Raw genomic sequence first — 19,290 nt, 5'->3', positions numbered from 1 at the left:
TCCACATCAACTCTACCCTGCTGTTGTTGGCCACAGAGCCCAGGAGTTGCAACACCCATTACCATGGCAAGAAAGCCAAGCTTCCTAAGCCAGCGCTAATACTATGGGCAGAACTTTCATCAAACAGCTCCTGGGTCAACCAGAGGGAAACCAAGGTTCTACCAGTGCTAGCCTGCCCAGTGGGCCCTCTAAAGGAAACCGAGGAGCACAACCAGGCTTATTAAAATAACAACTGGGCAAGGCACCACCAATGCTTAATGGAGCATAGGGCTGGATCTGGGGATGGAAGCTGCACTTTGCATTCTTTTCCAGGAAGGGAGGGAGTGCAGTGGCCTAAGTCCTTGGAAACTCCTCAGTGCCCTGGCTGGCATCCTAGAGATTGTTCTGGGAGGGGTATCCCACTCTAAGCAATAGGTTCCACTAAGTCTTATAATAAACAATACAACCACCATGGAAGTCAAATATTTGGATTCCCACTGGAACAGTGTTTCCCGAGTGTGGGTCCATGAACAAGTAAGATAATATTTACCACTCCATACCCAAGCCCCTTTTCATCTCCTTCCTGGGTTACTACAGTTATAACAAGCTCTTCTCTTGATTTATTCCTAGCTCCCTTTCTCTTCAAAGCTACAGTAAAGAAGTTACATCACTTACTAAGGCAATGCCAAATCTAGGTTGAGAAATACAGTACCAGACTAGGTCATCGCCAACACAAAACACCATACAAGAGATTATTGTTTTCTTTCATTATTAACAGCATTCTCACAGCAAAATCTTGAAGTTTATCAGATTATTGATTTGTATTTTAATGAGCCACCTTTTGATTTGTTTTCCAGTTTTTCTCTATTTAAAGTTGGAAAGGATATCAATAATATTGACACCTTCTGTTTATAAAGCACTTAAAGTATTTTTAACAAACTAATTTAATCCTCATAGAACCTATGGAATGTAGGCAACATAATTACCTACAGGCTGCAGATGAAGAAAGGTTCTGAGGGGCTAAGTGATTTGCTCAAGATCACATACACAGCAAAGTGTAAGACAGGACTTTGGTCCAGGTTTACCTAATTTTAAGACAATTGTTCTTTCTGCTATAACTGGGCTGACTCACCAAGTCAAATATAAAACTAAATGATTTGGGTGACTGTTTTCAGGAATTTCTATGGCAAATTAAGTAACTTAGCTCTTTTTGGGCCGCTTTCCGTATTTAAGAGGCCAAATTTTACCACTCTTTATGCTCCCAGATTTCAATATTGGTTTCAGTTTCAATTCAACACAACATATTTTACTGAGATCTTTGAATGTACCAAATGTAGCACAAGAAGCTAATAATACAATGATGATTCAGTCACAGTCTAGTTAAGAGGTCCTCACAGTCTGCTCACATGTCCAAGTTCAGATTAGATGATCTGGGAAATACAGAAGATCCTACATTTCCCTTGGCTTGACTCCTCCTTTAGTCTTTTCCTTCACTCACTGACTTCTGTAACATTTGCTAAGCAGAGATGATAAGACACAGGTATGCTCAATAGAGTTCACAATTCACTGAGGTAGATTAATACACTATTTATAATAAACCTTAATAAATACAGCAACAGAGATATAAATAAAATGCTATAAAAGCCACGAGAAATAAGCAACCAACTCCACCTGGGGAAATCAGCACAGGATCTTCCTGAGAGACTAAGTCTTAAAACATGATAGTCTGTTGAAATATTATAATATCAGCCCTTTAAAGCACGCTTTCATATACTCTTTAGTCTCCTGAAAACAATAAATGTTGACTATTTGTAGGTTGACAGGTCAAAGTGCAAACTCCTTTCAGAGTGTTTAACCTGTGGTAGGGAAAGGAAAAAAGTGTCACAAACTCCTCAGCATTTGCTCCTAATTATAGTCATTTTTCTTAACAGGCTTCTAGTGGAATGAATGGTAGGCCCCAAAAAGCTATGTTCCTGTCCTAATCCTCAGAACCTGTGAATGTAACCTTATTTGGAAAACCAGTCTTTGAAGGTGTAATTCAGAATCTTAAGATGAGATCAACCTGGATTATCCAGGTAGACCCTAAATCTAATGATGAGTGTCCTTATAAGAAAAAGAAGAGAGTCGACATGAAGATAGATGCAGAGATTGGAGTGATGCAGCCACAAGGAATGCCACCAGAAACTGGAGGAGGCAAGAAAGTTCTCCCCTACAGCCTCCAAGTTGCATTGCTACAGACACCGTGATTTCAGCCTTCTGGCTTCCAGAGCTGTGGGAGAACAAATTTCTGTTGTCTTAAGCCACAGGTGTGTGATTATTTGCTACAGCAGCCACAGGAAAGTTAATACAAGACCTAAGGATTCTCTAGCAGCAGCAATGTCAAGACACTCTTACTAAGAACTTAATATAACAGAACAAAGTGGGTTAGATGAGCCAAGTCCAACTCCTCAGGAAGCTTCCATAGAAAGCCATGCAAATGCTAAGGCCAATGGCAGTATAGCAGCTCTTTGGAGGGAGACAAATCTGCATATGGGTTCCTATTCTGTCATTCAGTCAACAATATGAATTAGAAAATTAAGCCTAAGGCTCAATATTCTCATCTGCAAAACAGGAATAGTTGTAAGCATTAAATAAGATAAAGTGCCTAGAACAGTTAGCATAATGACTGGCCCACAGTTCTTGTTATGACTATTATGGACACAAAAGAATACAAGTGGAAAGCTGAACAGACACAGTGATCAGATAAATAGAGGAGTTCAACTAAAGTCAATTACCAGTTCTTTGCATGGATCTTATTTGCATGGATTGCCTGGATGGGCTGTGCAGGAGGCAGCCAATCAATGATTCTCATCATTGATGTTTCTATCTCTCTCTCCCTCTCCCTTCCTCTGAAATCAATAAAAATAATATTTTTAAAAATTTTCTAAAGTCCATTTTTAAATCTTATGGGACTGTCTCAGATTTGTAGATTTGAGAGTTCTTCTTAAGAGCACTTGCATGTTTTCAAAATTAGCATATATTTATCAAGTACCTATTATGGGCTGAGTTCTGTGGGAAATTCAAAGGATTTTAAGACAGCCCTTGCCCTACAGAAATATACAACCTGATTGGGGGAAAGCATATACATAATTAGTGCATGCAATGACAATCACCTATAGAATTAAACTTGTGGCTCCCTTATGGTCATCACAGCATGCACTTCAATATTTGTTTTTATCTCTGATTTTGCTTGTTTTTGTTTGTTTGTTTTGGCCTTACTTCCCCCCCACCACCACTCTTTTAAACATCTTACAACGTGGTGTTTATACATATAATCAATTTACTTGTTACAGTCACCCTTAGTAAGTTCTATTATCATCCCCATGTTACAGATAAGAAAACTGAAGCTCAAGAAGCTACCGTATTTTCCGGCGTATAAGACGACCGGACATATAAGACGACCCCCTAATTTTACAGTTAAAACATCAGTTTAGGCCTATATTCACTATATAAGACTACCCCCCACTTCCGAGGCAACACCAGTTCTTTTTTTAATAGACCGCCTCTCTGACTCTGGCCAATCCAAGCAGGCTTTTTATGCATGCAAATTATACATGTTCTGTACCCGAAGCTACTCTGTGTTCTAGTAAAAAGCCTGCTAGGGCGGTGGTAAGTGCCATCCTAGATTTCCAAGTGAGGTGCTTTCTATCCGTCCTCTTTTCTCTGTTCCCTCTGCTGAGACCTGAATTCAGACCACTGAAAAAGCCCGGTTGACTTTTTTTTCGTTTCAAAAGTCATCTTATACGCCGGAAAATACGGTAAGTAACTTCCCCCAAGACACACAGGTGGAGGAAGGCTAGGATTTGAAGCCAGGTTTTCCGGACTTCAGCCACTGTACTGCCTCCTTGTCTTCCTTTCCCCCTTTTAAGTTCTAGCAAAAATAAAACAAAACAAAAAAACATATCTGAAGGATAGGTAATGACAAACGAGTAACATCCATCTGTGTCATCCTCTCTACACATGCCCAAGGGGTAATGAAATGGTCTGTGGAGAATGAGGACACGTTCTCTCCCTGATGCTGTCCAGGTGAACCCGTTAGAATTCCTCTCCTTCCTTCCCCATAAGCACGGGGCCCACTACATCTCTCGATGTAGTGGTCCCGCAAAACGAAAATGGTTCAAAATTGCTTACTATGATTTCAAGAGGTGAGAGCAAACCATTCAAGGATGCACAGGGCCCTTCTAGGCTGGGAAGAGAGGGGGGAAGAGGGGTTCTCAAACCGCTGTGCATGGACTCTATGGCAGTATAGCAGCTCTTTGGAGGGAGACAAATCTGCATGTGGGTTCCTATTCTGTCATTTAACCAACTCTATGAATTAGAAAATTAAATAAGCCTAAGGCTCAATATTCTCATCAGCAAAACAGGAATAGTTGCAAGCATTAAATAAGACAAGGTGCATCCTCAGCCAAGCATTTTTTCTTTCTCCCAACCTCAGCAGATTCTCAGCCCTGCTCTGATGAAGAAGGCTGCTCCGAAGTCTTCCTCCCCACCGACAGCGACTACGACTCCAGCGACGCCCTGAGCCCCCGGGACCTGGACCTGGTGTACCTGTCCTCGCACGACATCGCCCAGCAGGCTCTGAGCGGCCTCAGCGGCAGCGCCCCCGACGTCCTGCAGGTGCACGACATGAAGTCCTCAACGGGGTCGGACCAGGACGCCCAAGGCCAGGTTCCGGGCCCGGACCCGGACCACGTGTGTGCTGACTTCCTCCACGGCCTGAGCCTCACGGGCTTCGGGCCCACCAAGAACCACGCCAAGATGGCGGCGGGCGCGCGGCCGCCGCCGCTGGGCTTTCTGGGAAAGCGGAAGCCGGCCAAGCACCACCAGCACCAGCACTACGGCGGCTTCAGCCGGCACCACCGCTGGCTGCGCATGCACAGTGAGACCACGCAGTCGCTCTCGCTCTCCGAGGGCGTGTACACGCCGCACCTGGCCCGGGCCTGCGACCCGGCCCAGCAGCCCGGGGAGGCTGAGCGGCTCGGATCGTCTGCAGCCGCCGATGGGCCCCCACAGCGGGGCCTGGCTCTCACCCACGCCACGAGCCTCCCCGAGGGGCGGCAGAGCATCCTCCAGGACCCGAGGCCCTCCGTGCACCGCATCTACGTGGAGCCGTACCCCGAGGCCCTGGTGGACATGGACGCAAAGTCCTGGGCCAGCTTGAGGCCGCCTCCGGGGCGCCACTCCCGCCTGCCCAGCCCCACCCGCCCCGAGAGGAGCCCTGAGGCTCCGACCACCTCCCAGGTGTCAGAAATACTCAGCAGCATGCTTTAGGGAGGCCGCCATCCAGCTGTGCATCATTCCAGGGCAAGTCCCTGCATTTTTAATCACCCAGCCTGCCCCCACCATGGCCCCACCCATTTTCAAATGGTTCAGATGTTAAAAAAAAAAAAAAAAAAAAAAAAAAAAAAAAAAATCCAAAGATTGCAGGTTCAAGGCTCCCCCATTTTTTTTTTTTTTCATTTTTTTTTTCCCCATGTAAGAGTAGAGTTGGGGTAAAGGCGAGAGTTGCCAGTGTCATTCTCAGTTCAGCCTACAAAAAAGCATAGAGGAGCTTTTGTATGAACGTAACAGTTCAGACACGCCTCCTTTTCGGTGGCACCTGTGACTAAGGTAGGGCAGCCCAAGGAGCCACCCTCAGTTCTGCAGCTGGCTTTGTAATCTGACCCCTGGGTTTAGGGCTCTTTCCTGAATTTGTGATTGATGGGAGGAGTCCTATCGATGAAAATAAGTCTAGTGTTGTTTTTGTCTCCATGCCAAACCTTTAAACGAGTTTGGGGGAAAGGAGCCCAGGTTGTACCTCTAGGGCACAGGGTCAAGTGGATTTGCCCTGGGTTCCCTGTCAGCACTGACCTGGTTAAGGAAGCCTTTTCTTCACTTAGCGCTGTGTGGAAACCACCAGAAACAAAAGTAGAGGATGGTTCTCTTCTAGCCCTGCCTTGCAAAGATAGAATAAGGCAGGAAGTAACTCTTCCTGCACACTCAGCTCCCATTCAAGCACGGAAAGGGGCTGTATATTATTCCAGGGTGCAAGAAGAGGGCTGAGTGGAGTGAAAGCCTGGATTGTAGTCAAGATGAGAGATGGGAGAAAGACATGAGCAAAAATGTATTTTCTTTACAATCCTCAAATAATTAAGTCCACAGAGGCTGTGTTTCTGAAAATGATCATGGATCCGCTCCAGATTTCTTAGACGATGGAATTGTCCATTGAACAAGAAAGTGCCCTGCAAATGTGGCCAGGCAATGATGAAGTCTTTACAGTCACACAGACACATCTACTCACCCCCACGTCGCAAGCCACAGGACAGATTGTCCTGGGCTTGGGTTGCTGCCTCCTCTTTTTAATCCACCCTTTCCAAAGGTGGATTTACACTGACATCAGCTGGTCCATTGGCCTCAGGGAAAATCTTTCCTTGGAAGACCCCGCCACTGGCTCCAAGGCTGTGCTCAAAGACACCTGAAAATCCTGGTTTGGTCTCAGTGCCTCCCACCTGCGTTTCTCACAAAGGAGAAACCAAAATCAAAGAGAAATCACACTGCATATTCAACAAGGCTTGATGAGCCTTCCCTCGTGTCCTGGAGTCAAGACCCATTCAGTTCCCTGATATTCTGAGTGGTCCTTTTCCACTCCATCAGCATTTTGATTAAATATTGCTCTTTACGGCCCTACTCCTATGCTCACCGTTCTACCATCTGTCCTCAAGGGAAGTCACATGAAATCCCCTGTTCACAATGTTATTCCGGTCCCGTCCATTTTTGAAACATTTGATTTAAACATCATTATCCTGGTGCGAAGGTACAGATTTGATCCATGGCCTATGGTCATTAGGAAACTAAAGCCCAGAGCTCAGTCTTTTTTTAAAAAGAGATTTTATACTCAGTCAACCTCCCAAAGAATCTGATTGGAATCACTGCAACTCCTTTTCCATGCCTGGGAGAATTTTAAAAGGCAGTTTTCTTCTTTTTGAGTGAATTCTATGTGTATGGAGTGTCAGAGCTAGAAGGAACCATAAAATTAGTCTAAGTCCTTGCATTTACAGGTGATGCAATGAAGGCCCAGAGTGGTTAAGTCGAAGAGCTAGTTTAGTCTCAGAGTTACGTTCAGAACCCAGAACCATCCTCTTCATAGCAGGCTCTCTCATTGGGAATTGGCACAGACCAACTCTTGTCTATGCTACTTATCTACTGTCCGATCATCTATCTACTTCTAATTCCAAATTCAACGTTTTTTCTCAACCTGTTATCTAATAGGTTTCCAATATCACAGAGCTCCTTGTTGCCAGGAAATTCAAATTTCATATAATGAACATCTAAGCTAATTAATTAAAACGCAAATTTGGGAGAAATTCATTTTAAAAAATTACATACCATTTTATTCCTATTGAATAACAAACAAAAAAAAAGACAGTCACCTGCATCTTTGTTTTTTTACTCCTAATTATAAGATAGATTATAAGGTAGGTTATATATGTTCAACAAGGGTGAAATGAGATGCTTAGAAACCAAATGATTCTCTGATCATGACATGTCTGGTGGCATGGAAAGAAGTTTGTGACTGTAAATTAGAAGGGAGGCATATAACAGGGTGCAAGAGCAGAGACTGACCTCTCTGTGGGCCCCTCAATTGGTCAGCAAGCTCTGGCATACTAGATCAAATGATGACTCATGGAGTGAGATTGCATTAAATTCAAATGCACTAATTTATACTGAGGACACAGGGTTATTTCTTCAACTTCTCTGAGAAAAATAAATGCACACCCGTGAAATGAATAATGCACATTAGGTTTAAATGGGCTTGCTTAATCAACTTGAAAATGCATTGTCCTAGCACTACAGTACTCAGATATAAAAGTGGGTGGTCTAGCCTCAGTAATTAGCTATTTGTTCAAATAGCTTCCCTCCACCTGTACCTTCTGAGCTTAGTTTAACTTAATTCATTCTTGTGAGTGGAAATTGTGCTCTAATTCACAGTCAACTTTATTCACTTGGCCAGTCTTCTCATTATGGAAACTTTACAATATGCAAAGATTTTTTGTTTGTTTTGTTTGGTTTTGTTATGGTTTGGTTTGGTTTGATTTTATTTGGGATATGATGAACATTTGACTTTAATTCTTCTTAAGTCCAACCTGGGAACCTCTGGAGGAAACTTTCCTATCCCACGTCTTCTTTTCCATGGTTTTTCTAGCATGCTTAATTCTCACCAGTTTTAGCCAGCTCTCATCATTGTGAAAATCCTCAAAAATCATTGACCGAGACCTTCCCACCCATCACTCTCTATTCTAAGTTCTACAGAGAACAAAAGAATCAAGCATAAAATGCATTCCCAGGCTACAAGGAGCTCACAGTCTGATACGAGCATAGCCATCATCACCATACATCTCACCAATGTCTCAGCAGAGGCAGGAGCCTGTCCCCTCAGCCGGGCCGACGCAGCACATGTTGGGCCAGACACCTTTGATTTCACTCTCACTGTCTAATCATAAGGATAACAGCCTGGAAAACGAAAGTCTTTGATGTGTATGCTTGCAACCATTTAAAAGGCTATGACATCCTCTTAATTGGGGAGGATATCTGGGAGAGAGTAATTTTAAATGTTCACTCCAGGGAATGAGTATTTTAAGAAGTGGGTACCTAAAGATGAGACCCATTTCGTTTTAAGAACATTCACTGATGCTCAAAGCAATAATTACTCTGGAGAAAATGGCTCCATTTGGTTTGAAAGTTGAAGCCAATTAGTAATAATATTCCTCCAGCCCCCATTCCTGAAGGATCCCAAAGCACTTTATGAAAAGCAATGACTGAAGCCTTGTTGTGCTCCCCTAAAAAGACCTTGTCTGAGAGCCACCTGGCAAACACCTACCCTATCCTTGCCAGGAGATCATGCCAGACAAGTGTAAAGAGGACTGGCCTCTCATTCATTGTTATCCTGCCTCATGAATGTGCACCCTGGTAAGGGTTGAACTCTTCATTTGAAGACAGTTTTAGACAAGGAGGCATACCGGAAAAATCCCAACTCCTTGGCCTCTTCTTGTTCTTCATACTCTACCCAAGAGATACTCACTTTCTCTTGAAGAACTATCAACTCAAGATCTGCAGTGCATTTTATTTCCCTAGTTCTGTCAACAGCATACAGAATTCACAGGCTTCTTAAAATTGACACTTGTTAGAAAGATGATGCTATTATCCTACAGCTCTCTCAACTTTGTATAGCAGAGCTACCACAGGGAGTGTGCATCTCTTGTTATATTTGTTTATTGAACTACTTAGAGGCCCAGTGCACAAAATTTGTGCACTTGGGGACGGGGGGTGTCCCTCAGCCCAATGTGCATCCTCTCACAGTCCAAGAGCCCTCCAGGGATGTCCGACTACCGCTGAGGAGGGAGAGGCACCTGCCACAGCTGCTTTGCTTGCCAGCTGTGAGCCTGGCTTCTGGCTGAGCAGCGCCCCTCCCCCCCCCCCCCCCCGTGGAAGCGCACTGACCACCAGGGGGCAGCTCCTGCATTGAGCATCTGCCCCCTGGTGGTCTGTGCACATCATAGTAACCGGTCATCTGCTGTTCGGCTGATTTGCATATAAGCCTTTTTTATATAAGATAACATACTCATTAGAGAGGGTAGTTATAGATTAACAAGAGAACACTCTCAGAGAATTGAAAGTGCAACCTTTTCACTTTATAAAATCTAAATATTTTTTCAGATGATTCAATAAAGCAAATCTGAATTATTTTTCCTGGTGATAGCTTTAAGGGAGCTATCCAGAAAGCAGTGATACCTCTTCACAGGTAGCAGGGTGAACAAGGAAAAAACTTGTTTCTTTGTGGGTCACTTCTCCTAAGATGTTCAAACATATGGCTCATGACTGTTAAGCTAAACCTCAGTGCGGCCTTACAAACAACAAGGGTAGTGTATTTGAAACTATGTTGTACCGTTTGGAAACTTATTCTGAGATGTTAATTCAGAGTTTTTCTGAGGTGTTGAACTTTGCCATTAGCAAAAAGTATTTTTAGAAAAATCCATTGACTGTTTAATGAAGCACTGATTTTGCCATATTTCAGGTCTCTGGTTTTTCCACTACATCTGCACACAGTAGTTATATTTGGGAGTTTTTTCAATTATTTCTTTTATTTCCATTAATAATGAATTTTTTTAATGGTTAATCGAAAGGATAGTTGGTTTTATTTAACAGTATATAAAGCAGACTGTGAAAATATGCTGTTTTGATAAAGGAAGTAGGAGGCTTGTTGTTGTTTTAAATATTATCTTAAGGTCTTTCCCCTCCAGATATATACACTTTTTCATTTTGGCAAAAGCCAATATTTAACTTAGTGGCAAATGTTATAAAGTTGTTAGTTAATGCTCTTTGCTCCTCTTCCTCCAGTCCATGACATGAAAGTCTAAATATGCTTCCACAGCAACCACCATCCAGTAGCTGATTTAGAAAAACCAAGTTTGGAAAATTATTGTGTTAAGTCACTCTGAGTTGCTGTGTTACTTCTTTCCCTGTAACAAACCAGATGTTTGAGGGTTTCCTCTGTATGTGGTCACAAGCACCAGTGTAATGTTTGTGATGGAAATAGAATTAAAGAAGTGTGTGTGTGTGTGTGTGTGTGTGTGCGCGTGCACGTGCACGTGTGTATTGTGGGGAAGGGGTGTTTCATAGAAAAAGTAATTTAAGTGACATTCTATTAGGCAGTGTTTAATTGCTTCCTGCCTAATGTGTACATAGTAATTTGGCTGATTATTGGTTATTCAGAATCTATTGTATCTTGTTGCTATGAATGCAACGAAGTATATGTAAAAGTTTAGACTTCAGTATGTTATCTGCACAATTTTGTGTGCTTTAAACCTCTGTAAATGTACAGATGAATCATGATGTACTATGTGTTAAATGTGACTTTTGATCTTGAAACAATAATATTTTATAGTATTTTACAAACTATTGGGAAATTTAAAAAGGATATGGCCAGTACCCTCAATGAAAAACAATACTGGAAAAAAATGCATGCCTCTCCAGCATACCAATTTATAACAAGAGGTCAGAGGTTAACAAGAATTAAGATAATTTTTCTAATGGCAAGTATTTTTGATAATTTCTTACCTGCCTAATTGTATTTGAAAGAAAATTTGTCAGCAAAAGAAATCTTAGCTATTAGAGGGGATGACTTTGTTTCCTAAGCATTAAGTAATACTACTGTACTTTTTGTCTAACCTGATGTTGTTGAAATCTAATTAAAGGGTGAAGAAGTAAAAAAAATATTTTTGATTCTTCATAGAATTTTTGCTGCTTAAAGGACAGTTTTCAAGCCCTATGTCTTCAGTGTGGAGAAATGTCAATTAAATAATAAACTAATAGAATTGCCAGTACTTGGCTTAACTGATGGTTTTTCCAAGTCTCAATAAGACAAACATTTTTTTAGCCTGAGCTTTTAAAATCTTCTCACTGGTACTTTGGAAGAGTTATTGTTTTAACAACTATCAGAAAAGTCTGACCGGTTGGCCCTTGATCGGTCAACAGCATTCGGGTTATTTCTCTTGCATAATTGGTTATTGCCAACCATTGAAAATGCAGCAGCAGGCTGCACTAGCAAATACGCTCACCAAGTTGCACACAGGGAGCTTGGCCCGCTCCACCTTGCTCCTTCCTCCACTGCGTGCATGTTTAAATGTCTTCAGTGCATTTCTGCATGTGCCCTCCGATCTCTATTTAGCCCTTTATTTCCACACCCACAGAGCTCTTCCTGACCCTTGCTCCCTCTGGCTGAGAATTAAGATTTCTTCTGTGTTTGAGACCACTACCAAGAGATTTACTTCAATCCCAAGAACCTGCACAAAGGTTCTCCTAATTCCCCAGGACAGGAAATATGCTGCTTTAGACCACGTATTTGTCTTATGCCGTTTTTACAGAATTCTTTTAAACACACACACACATACACAATCCAGCTCTGTATTGGCATGTTTGTGGTCGGTTTTCCTGACAGCCTCAGAGGGCTGTTTTGTTGTCCTGGCCCAATGTGCTGTTTTCCTTACGTAAATTGTCATCTTTCTAAGTAAACCATTACTTTCTTTTCCTAACTCTGTCTTTAAATAAAAGTTTACCTTCTTTTTCAAACCAAACAGATGGCATTGCTTCTTTAATATCCCCTTTCCTCTACGAACACTCCTGGGGAGGTTTGCGGGGGAGGGACAGAATGGGGTATAGAGCAAGAGGAGGGCTTTCAAATTCAAACTGCTAAAAGGTTTGCCTGTATTGAGTGTTTGGCCCTTGATAAGGTATGCTGAGCAAATACCCAGTATTTCAATATGCCAATGAAAACCAATTTCTTTATAATGATATTAACAATAATAATAATGTTAGGGAATTAAGCAAATTTAAACCAGGAGTTTCTTACCAATTTATGGTATCAGGTGTGGAGGGGGCGGGAGAGGCACATCCCAAAGAAATTCTCTTGTCCAATATTATCCGCCAAGTTAATTAGATCTTTGCAATGATTTCTTGAATGTGAATATAGATTTTCTCTCCAGGTGGCATACGGTATTCTCAAATCTGCACAATGTCCCTTGTTCTGTCAATAATAATAATGCTTGTTGTGTCTTAATGCCCATTCTGTCAATCATTGCGTTGAGCTATAGGCCACAAAAGGAACTAGTATTAGAGGAAGCTTACATAGTGTGGTGCTTGTAAAAGGGTTTTATAAACATACTAGAGGAAGTCAGGTGTGCACTAAACTAGATCAGATGCTCTAAGTCAACCCCCTAGGTTTATTTGGCCATCATCTTCCCAACACATTTCATAGCTCCTGACAAAATAACTGTTAAGTGAGTGATAAACTGATGAAGAGATCACTTAAAGTCAGATTAACCCTCATAAATTGCTTACCTTTGCCATAAAGAAATGGACTCAAAGGCCTTTCCAAATGCCTGCCAGCACAAGAGTCTCTAAAATAGCTCAGAAGGAGCTTAGTTTGTCCCTTCAGAGTACTTTGAAGTACTTCTTTTAGGGCTTCCTGAAAAGTTCCCTCACCCACTCCACACACCATCTCCAGAATTTGATTGGGATCCACCCCCAGAAGGAAGCAAAGAGCCAATGGAGAAACCTATTTTTTCTTATGGTACAGGATGCACTTCCAGACAGCCAACACTTATGTGAGAGTCCTAAAACCATACCCCCTGGTTGAGCACCATGGAGATTGATATGCAAATCATTTATCCCTGCTACATCCTCTAAGTATCAAACATACTGACATCTTGCCCCAGTGTCCAAGAAGGCTACTTTTTTTAAAAAATATATATATTTTATTGATTTTTTACAGAGAGGAAGGGAGAGGGATAGAAAAGCAGAAACATCGATCAGCTGCCTCCTGCACACCCCCCACCAGGGATGTGCCTGCAACCAAAGTACATGCCCTTGACTGGAATCGAACCTGGGACCCTTCAGTCCGCAGGCCAACGCTCCATCCACTGAGCCAAACCGGTTTCGGCAGAAGGCCACTTTTGTACACATCATTTTCACCAGGCTTTTGGTAACTGCAATTTTCTATCTATACTAATAATAGCCTAGGTGGTTGTCATGCCCTCACACATCACACCCTAATGTCATCACAAAATGGCCATCACAAGATGGCTGCATGTGCAGCAGAGGCGGGGCCCAGCGGAGGACTCAGGTCATGGCAGTGGTGGGCCATCAGGCTGGCAGGGCAGCAGTTAGGCATCAATCAGGCTGGCAGGGGAGTTGTTAGGGGGCAATCAGACTGGTAGGCAGGCAGGCAAGCGGTTAGAAGCCAGTAGTCTCAGGTTGTGAGAGGGATGTCTGACTGCCGGTTTAGGCCCGTTCCCACAGGGACATCCCCCGAAAGGTCCCAGATTTGAGAGGGTGCAGGCTGAGCTGAGGGACACCCCTCGTGCACGAATTTTGTGCACCACATCTGTAGTATGTTTATAAAATCCTTTTACAAGCACCACCCTATGTTAGCTTGACAAACAGTGCTGTACTCAGAACAAGAAGTTGTATCTCTATCTTAGAAATAAGGAACTAGAGGCTCAGGAAAGTGAGTTCTAGGGCCCAGGACTCTTGACTTTCCAGGGGGCCTTGTGCCATTGACTTAGGTCCTGTGAGAATAGAAAAACATTACCTGAATTGGCCACTGAAAGATCTTTCTCTGGAACAGACACCTGCATAGACAGACATGAAGGGACATTTATACCCATGAATGAAGCCAAACAAGACAACAAAGCACATGGACACTTTCCCAGGATGCCTATGTTCTAGTGCAGGGGCAGGCACTCTGAATCCAAAAAAGAGACAATTTTCCTCTCTGAACTTCCAAATAAAGACACTTCATCAAATGTGTAGGATCTTTTTTCAGCTATGAAATTCCACAAATCTAAAATACTCACATTGTGAACCTATTGGAGGAGGCAGGATTCTTCTAAGAGGGGGATTCTCTCTATGTTATGGAGATGTTGTGTGCTGTCGTTGCTCTTGTTGGAGAAGGTAGGTGGTGGAAGGTAAGTAGGAGATGACATTGATCCCATAGCAGCTAAAGGAGAAGGGAGAAGAAAAGTAACTGACCAATCCATGTGCAGCATGCCTTCCCAATATTCTGTACCCCTCCCCCCCCCAAAAAAAAATCCCTCCTTTGGCTTCACCCTCCATCAGCCTCTCACAGAAAACAGTTCATTTATTTCAGTTCCCTAGTCCATGGATATCCAGTCCATGGTGGAATCACAGTGAGTGAATGAGATCTGGACTATCCCTTGGACCTTTTCTGACTTGGTATTGGCATCTCCCACCAGCTGTTCTCTTAGATCCTTCCTGATCACTACCCTAAGATCCCCCTCCCTGGAGTATCCTGGGAAGGGTCGAAGCATTGCACAACTCCAGGGGGGCACTCCTTAACAAGTATTTGTGCCAGGAGTTGTAAAACGTATTGGGAAGATGATGGAGGGGAAAACAGGCAGTTGCTCTTAACTTAGTCTTAGAACATCTGATCTAGTTGAGTGTGCACCTGGTGCCTGACTTCCTCTAGCCGGTATCTAATATCAGTGCCTTCTGTGGCCTATAACTTAGTGCAGTGATTGACAGAATAGGCACCCACCAGCTGTGCTCTTAGATCCTGCCCAATTACTACCCTAAAATCCTTTCTCTGGACTGTCCTGCAAAGGGTCAAAGCACTGCACAACTCTGGGGGGCACTATAATTAAGTGTGGAATGTGCTGCATTGTCCATTTCCCAGAATCCAGGAGGGAAGCAAGCAAACCCTTTGCCAGACAGCAAGCCTGCAATGAGCATCTCCTCTAGGGTGGAAGGGAAGATGAGGGGTTGGTATGGGACAGAGCATGCCCCTCCCCTGTGTATGGGGGACCTACTTTGATGCACCATGTTGGACACACTTTGATTCTTCTAAGTCTAGGGCAACTTGAGCACCAGCTTGGACCTCACTTGGGCCATTTTGGCTTGGCTGGAGCCAAGAGCCAGTCATTGTTCTCCTTCTGCCCTCAGCAAAGTCCCTGAAGTCAGGATAGCATCATTCTCTGACAAACATTCAGCACATTTCCTCGGGTCCCAGGAGGCCTGATATTGAAATGTTTTCCTCCCCATAGTTATATTTTCCTTGGTTGAAAAAGTTTTGTTTTGGAAGTTGCTACCCTGTCGAGGTAATGAGTCAGTTTGGGAGGCTGGTGCAGAGAGGAAAATGCACATCATTGGCAGAGGCCAGAAGAATGGGGGTGAGGGAAGATGGGAGGTTCTGGGTGGGATTCAGAACTCCACGCCCTCTGCCCTCTTCCACCCCTTCCGGAACAGTATGGCCCCTCCTTCTCAGTGGGGGCTTCTTCTTCATGGACCAAGCCTTAGAGCTTGTTCCATGAAAGGATAGGTAGGCAGGAAAGGAGCTAACATTATGAGTCATTTTTGAATGCCATTTAATCTTTTACTTTCTACTTTCTGTGAAAGTTGGTAGCATTATCATCCACCTTTTTCAGGTTGGGAAACTGAGGCTCAAAGGAAGGGAAATCACATGCTCAATATCACAGCGAGTGGCAGAGCTAGGATTGGAATTCAAGGAGTCCCACACCCAGTCTACCATGTGGCCCCTCTACAAGACTCATTCTTACCCAGAGAAACAAACCCATGACTCAGGGGACGCATAGGAAGGCCCATTATGGGAGACAATGGAAATGATCTGACTGGAGAGTATTGTTGGCAGAGGGAACAGAGGAGATGTGTGGACTCCAGCCACCCTTTCCTTTCGCTTCTACCCCTTCAATTTTCTGATCCTATCATTTTCTTCAATGGGAGAGAAAAGTCATGGAGATACAAAAAACTCACATACATGCACCAACACATTCAGTTCTCCCCCCACCACACACACATACACACACACACACACACACACACACACACACACACACACAACACAAACACACCCATCCACACAAGCACAGAGGCACACACATCTGGAGGTAAAACTCAGGGATTCAAGGGTTGGCCTCATGCCAGCTCTGAGCCCCAAGTAGCCCACTGAGGAGCCCTGGTCTGCCTCACTTTGGGAGGTCAAATCAATGAAAGAGCCCTGGTAGTTTAAAAAAGAGAAAGGGAGGAAAAAAAAAAAAGAACACCAGCACCTCTCATGATGGGAGGTCAGAGCGAATGAAACCAGGAGGGGGGGTAGCGGTACGGGAGCTGGGGTGAGAGCATGGGGGTGGGGAGCCTGGTGCTGGCAGCTGAATTCCTACCCTGGCCCCGCTCCAAAAGATTAAAATAGAGCTCTTAGAGTGTCCCCTCCACAGACCAGCCTGCCAGGGGCCAGACAATACGTGGGTTTGTGCTCCAGCACAGGCCTCCAGAGAGGTGATGTTTTTACCCGGACAGCTAAAGGCACAGAGGCAGGTCTAAGCAATTCCAAGGCTCCTTTGGCCCACAGTCCCAGAACAGGCCACAGCAGAGGGAGAGCTGCCGGCTGCTAAGGCGCACACAGATCTGCTCTTTTCTCTTCTCACCCCAGGGCAGGCTGCTGGACTCACACTTCAGTCTATCTACCCCCAAACACCCACCTGGCAGGGTGATGTGGGACGAAGGCTTAGTGAATTCGTTAATTGGAAGGAAAAAAATCTCAACAAGCCTGTAAACAGGCAGCTCTACTGATGAGGGATGGACAGGGCCTCCCTTAGGGTTACCTGAAATACTCAGATGAGTACAGACACCTCATTTGTCCTACCCAAGGAACACAGCTTCCCCAGAAGGAAGCCCCGCTGGCCACTTGAGGCTACGTCTGCTTCCTTGGAATTCTTGAGCATTTTAGGCAGCCGGGACTCAAGTTCAACCTCTCAGACCACTTGCTAATACAGAAGGAGGAAGACAGGCTCTGGCACTTGCCAGACACAGGTTCTAATCCTGACTCTGCCTCCTAGTGGCTTTTTGAATGTGGGAAGTTTTATTTAATCTTTCTAGGACTTGGGTTATTTAACTCTAATAGCAAGTACTGATGGTCATGAGGTTAAAGGAGAGCATTGGTCAAATCAATGCCTGGCATGATCTAGCAAATTTTAGCAAAAAAACAAAAAATAATATCTCTCCTACCAGATTCCCCATAATCATGATGAAAATATAATTTATCATTCAAACTAAAAGACTTTTGATAGTAAGAGTGGGCACTCACTGGACAGACCCTGGGACCCTGGCTTACCAAGGTCTCTAGGAAACTGGGACACATGAGTCCTCCTTTTTATTAACTTTCTGAAGGGTCCTTATATAACATGCCATCAAGAGCATCCTTTTTACAATGCCCCTAAGGTTACTCTACACCATGAAGTCCATTGGAAGTCACAGCTTTTTATGATATACCATCATATTCATGCATATATTTTTAATTTAAAATATCATTTCATTACATATTTAAAAATCATGCCCCGGCCAGGTGGCTCAGTTGGTGGGCACATCATCCTGTACACCAAAAAGGTTGTGTGCTTAATTCCTCTTCAGGGCACTTACCCAAGTTGTGGGTTTGATCCCCAGTTGGGGTGTATATGGGAAGCAACTGATCAATGTTTCTCACATCAATGTTTCTCTCTCTTTGTCCCTTCCTTTCCCTCTAAAATCAATAAACATATCCTTGGATGAGGATTTTTTTTTTTTAATCATAAGACTGTAGGTAAGGGACAACAGGTAAGTGAGAAGTCATATTTGGATGAAGGACTAGAAATGGATATGTAATTCTATTGCCATCTTAATTTCTTCTTTTCTGCTAGTGGGGAAATTTTTATTTGGTTTTCAATTTAATTTCACTAGAAAAAAAAATACTCTCCTTTCAGTTCACAGAATATGGTTTTATTCCATAAAACCAAAGTTTGAGAAGTGCAGCCTTAAAGAATCAAGAATCTGTCCCAAGGAATTAAGGATGGAGGGCAGCATTAATGACTATGACCTATTTTTTTTTCTTTAAACCATTGTAGCAATCCAGGAATAAAGAGAGGAGGCCTCAGTCCCTCACCAGGCATATAGCTCCAGAGGGCTGCTGAGTGTCCTCCTGGTATGGCAGATGACTTCCCCCAGAGAAAGTCATCCGAGAGAGAGAGAGAGAGAGAGAGAGAGAGAGAGAGAGAGAGAGCAAAGCCATCCAGTGTGCCCAAGATTAGGGCATGGACTTTCCATTTTAAACCAGGACAGTCCCAGGCACACCATTAAACTGATGGCCTTCGTGAAAGAAGAAAATACCTGAGAAGTATCCATGGGCTCCTCAGCACAGACCTGCAGCCAACGGCTTCAGTCTATCAAAAAGAACCTTTACACCCAATAACAAATCCAAATAGCTCTCTGAAAGACAGTAATCCTGGTCAGCCAGGTGACATCTGGGTTCTCTAGTGCAGAAAATGTTTGAGCAGCTTTGTGTGTGTGGCTGTTTTAAAATACCCTCTTGAGTGCAAGACTCTGATATCATCTCCCACTAGACCCAGCCAGCCCTTCTCTAGCTGTTGGGTGTCATTAGGATCTGGTCTCCTGAGTTTCTGGTAGACCTCCAGCATAAGGTCCTGGTGGCCTCCGGAGACTTTATCTGTTCACTAGTTGCTTGTTAAAATGAACAACATCTGCCGAGACTGGTTTGACTCAATGGATAGAGCGTCGGCTTGGGGACTGAAGGGTCCCAGGTTCGATTCCGGTCAAGGGCATGTACCTTGGTTGCGGGCATATCTCCAGTAGGGGGTATGCAAGAGGCAGCTGATCTATGACTCTCTCTCATCGATGTTTCTAACTCTCTATCTCTCTCCCTTCCTCTCTGTA

General features: G+C 43.7%; 1 protein-coding gene and 1 pseudogene across 2 annotated transcripts in view; both read left to right on the top strand.

Annotated features, from left to right (window-relative positions):
• Positions 1-5,396, top strand: part of ANKFN1 (ankyrin repeat and fibronectin type III domain containing 1) — a 387,619-nt gene extending 382,223 nt beyond the window's left edge. The window contains exon 21 of the mRNA XM_084862549.1: positions 4,454-5,396. Within this exon, the coding sequence (XP_084718675.1) occupies positions 4,454-5,289 (836 nt within the window). The 3' untranslated portion in view covers positions 5,290-5,396. The remainder of the gene's footprint in view (positions 1-4,453) is intronic.
• The window catches only part of LOC311610962 (RNA transcription, translation and transport factor protein-like), a 281,083-nt pseudogene that overhangs the window by 6,382 nt on the left and 255,411 nt on the right, over positions 1-19,290 (top strand). The gene's annotated exons all lie outside the window — the stretch shown is intronic.

Source organism: Pipistrellus hanaki, assembly GCF_964339955.1.
Source record: "Pipistrellus hanaki genome assembly, chromosome: 16".
Taxonomy (NCBI): Eukaryota; Metazoa; Chordata; class Mammalia; order Chiroptera; family Vespertilionidae; genus Pipistrellus; species Pipistrellus hanaki.
The sequence above is the reverse complement of the archived record's forward strand: the minus strand, read 5'-3'. Positions and strand labels throughout refer to the sequence as shown.